The sequence below is a fragment of the Phaethon lepturus genome, unplaced genomic scaffold (genome assembly GCF_000687285.1).
Source record: "Phaethon lepturus isolate BGI_N335 unplaced genomic scaffold, ASM68728v1 C13882652, whole genome shotgun sequence".
NCBI lineage: Eukaryota > Metazoa > Chordata > Aves > Phaethontiformes > Phaethontidae > Phaethon > Phaethon lepturus.
Window position 1 is genome coordinate 1 of NW_010575856.1, and position 3,133 is coordinate 3,133.

The 3,133-nt window shown below is 59.3% G+C and overlaps 1 protein-coding gene across 1 annotated transcript; it reads right to left on the reverse strand.

Moving 5' to 3' along the window:
• Window positions 1-75: 75 nt before the first annotated feature.
• On the reverse strand, window positions 76-3,104 carry IFI35 (interferon-induced protein 35; the record flags this gene model as incomplete). Its single annotated transcript, XM_010295621.1, has 8 exons — window positions 76-267; window positions 516-622; window positions 901-1,090; window positions 1,314-1,447; window positions 1,673-1,817; window positions 2,130-2,243; window positions 2,559-2,717; window positions 3,009-3,104. Coding segments are annotated over 8 exons (1,137 nt in total), but the record flags the coding sequence as incomplete, so codon positions are not given.
• Between the last annotated feature and the right edge of the window lie 29 nt (window positions 3,105-3,133).

Here is a 3,133-nt window from a genome sequence, read left to right on the forward strand (position 1 = left end):
TTTAATCGCCGCTATGCGCAGGGGCCAGCAGCCGCGCAGAGCTCCACCGCATCGGTCTGGCGGGGCGAGCCAGGGCTAGCCCAGGTCCTCCATGAAAACGGCCACACCCTGTCTTCCGGCCGGGACGTAGGCCAGGGCGTCCACCTCTCCCCCGCCGCGGCTGGCCTTCTGGAAGTGGATCTCCAGGGTGTCCCTCATGGCCTCCTCACCAAGCACGTCTGGGATCCCCGAAAGCAGGACGGTCCTGGGGCAGCGGGAAGGCTTGAGCTGGGCAGAGCCAGAGGTGAGCTGCAGCGGGACCCGTGCTACGTGGGGCAGCAGGAGGGCGCGCAGGGAAGGGGCCCCCTTGGGCCGCTTGTTGGGCAGGGTGGAGTGCTGCTCTGCTTGGGGCTGCCTGCTGGAGCCACACCTCAGGCTGCCAGGTGGCATGGGGTGCAGGTCTGCAGGAGCCCCCACCCGTGCTGGCTCACCCTGGGCTGGCAGGTGCAGCTGAACACCAGAGTTCATGCCCTTACCTGCAAGTTAGTGATGTCTCCACTCATGCAGGGTGATATTTTGAGCTTGTATTTTCCTTTCCCAATAAGCACCTGGATGTGCCCTCTCGCAATTAGTGGCTCTGCCACTGCAGATGGAGAGGAAAGCCCTGAGCCATCCAGACCTCTGCTGAGCTCCAGGAGAGGTTATGTCCCTGGCACAGACACCAAGGCTGGCACTACCCAGCCCCAGCTCACCTGCACCAGCACAGTCTTGAGGGAGAGAGGACAGCCTGGGCCCACTCTGCTTTCCCCATTCCCCACAGACACAGCTCCATCTGCTCTCAGGAGATGATCTGTGCACCCCCAAAGTTGGCTGGGCTGCTCCCCCCTTGCCGGCAGCCTGAGCTCAGCATGCCCCACTCACCTCCGTCCTGTGCGAAGGTCAGCACCACCTGGCCAGAGTCGTCCAGGAACTCCCTGCTCTCCACCTCGCCACCCCCATTCTTCGTCTTGCTGAAGAAGAGCTCCAGCTTGTCCAGCAGTGCCTCCTCGGGGATGCCCAGGCTGGGCAGATCAGACACGAGGATGCTCCTGCTGCTCCGAGTGAGCCCGATCTGTGAGTGGCACAGGCCAGTCAGTGCCAGAGCAGGGCAGGGCTGGCCCCAGAGCTTGGAGGAACAGCACAGCACTGCAACACCAATGTGCTGAGCTGGTACCAGCGACCTAGCAGAGAGAGGCTTGGGTAATGGCGGAGCAGGGCACAGCAAAGCTCATGCATGCCCAGGAAAGCTCTGCCATTCTCCACGGTGTGGTGAGCAGCAGGGCCTCAGGACCTACCTCCAGGGCAGACGGCAGCAATATATCCACTGGTGCTGCCTGTACTCGTACCCTGCACTGGTCGAGCTCCTCCAGCTCCTCCCCGTAGCTCAGCTCCACCATGTGCTCCTTCACCTCTATGATCCTTTGGGCCACTACAAGCAGGGAGAGCCCCCAGCATAGGTGATCAACCGCCTGCTCTGAGCACACCATGGGACAGGACAAGGGGCAGCTAATGCTTTGGGGAGAGGGCATAACCCCATACAACACTGGCAGAGGAATCAGAGCTCCAAGCCATGGCCCAGGGAGGGGATGCAGGGCAGGCCCCAAAGCTGATCAACTAGGACACCTGGCTGTGACAGTGCTCTTCTTGCTCTTACCCTCCGCTCTCTCAAAGGTGATGAGAGCTGAGCCCCCCAGCAGAGGGTAGTGGATCAGTGGGGTGAGCATCAGCTTGTTCACGTCCTCCTTGTTTGTCACAAGTCCCTTAAACACCATTTTCTTCTCTGGCAAGGCAGGCAGCATCTAGGTCAAGTACACAGCACCAGGACATTGGACCCCACACAAGGCCTGTCCCTGCCAATCTATAGCCCAGAAACAAGCTCACGGCTCAAAATAAACAGCTGGAAAGCCTCATCAGACTCTCTCCTTAGGGTCTGGCTGTGCCTGGAGTCCCAAAGCCATGACTGAAGGTTCTAGCTCTGGCAGAGGAGCCACCTGCTAGCAGGAGCTGTGCCAGTCGTTACACAGTGCCCAGCTGCATTTGCCTGCAGCCTCTCTAGCCAGGCTCACACCCCTTGCTAGCAGACCTGAGTGCCCACACACACACTCTGTTACCGTCACCGGATCCTCCCAGAGGACCCTCTTCCTCACTTCTTCCAGTTTCTTTTTCAGCACCTGCTTCTCCTGCCTCAGTCTGTTCTTCTCCTCCCCTGCTAAAAAAATGCCCACCTGGAAGGAAAGAAAGAAGAGGCAGTGAGGGAACCACCAGGACATGAGGGGCTACAGCACGCTCCCCGATCTAAACACAGCACTGTTCTTGGACACAGATCCACCCACACTGTTTTTCTGCTCTTGACTGCCTGCAGCCCTGCCCTTCCTCCACTGCTGCAGCACTAGCTCACTTCTCAGCACAGGCCTGATGTGACATCCCGTGAAACCTCCAACCAGGTCCAGAGCAAAGTTATCTCAGAGCAGTGAGACAAGTGATGCAGCCCCACCACCACTGCCACCTTTCTGAGCCCGACAGCTCCTCCAACCACCAACCTGGCAGGATCTCTCTTCATCTCTGTTTAAAGACATTTGTTGCTCAAGATTTTTATGAAGAAGTTCTCCCTCTTTCCTCAGGTCTCGTGTCCTTTGCTCTACAGCTTCCTTAGCCATTTGTAGCTTTGCGTGGTCTTGCTCCAGAGCACTACAAAGTTCCTGTGAGAGGTACCATCAGACAGCCAGACCCTGCAGACACTGCACCACCCCACTGGCTGTCCAGCCCCAGCACATGCTGCTCGTTTGGGAAGGAGCAGGGCTGCTCCCCGTGCAGAGCCCCAGACCCCGGTGCAGGCTCTCTTAACTGCGGGAAATCGCCTCTCTACCACTCCTGGCTCGTAACCCAAGAGAAGTAAGAAACTCAAGCTCACAGCCCAGGCTGGCTGGGGCGGAGCCCGGAACGGTTTGGATCCAACCCGGTCCACCTCTGACGGTCGCAGCAGGACGCACCTTGCAACACTCGATCTCCTGCCGGACTTGCTCGGGGGTCACCTCGGCGAAGCCGTCCTCCAGCCCCCCGGGGGCGGGCAGCTGGATGAAGGAGTCCTAAAGGCGGAAAGGGTCCTCAGCCACGC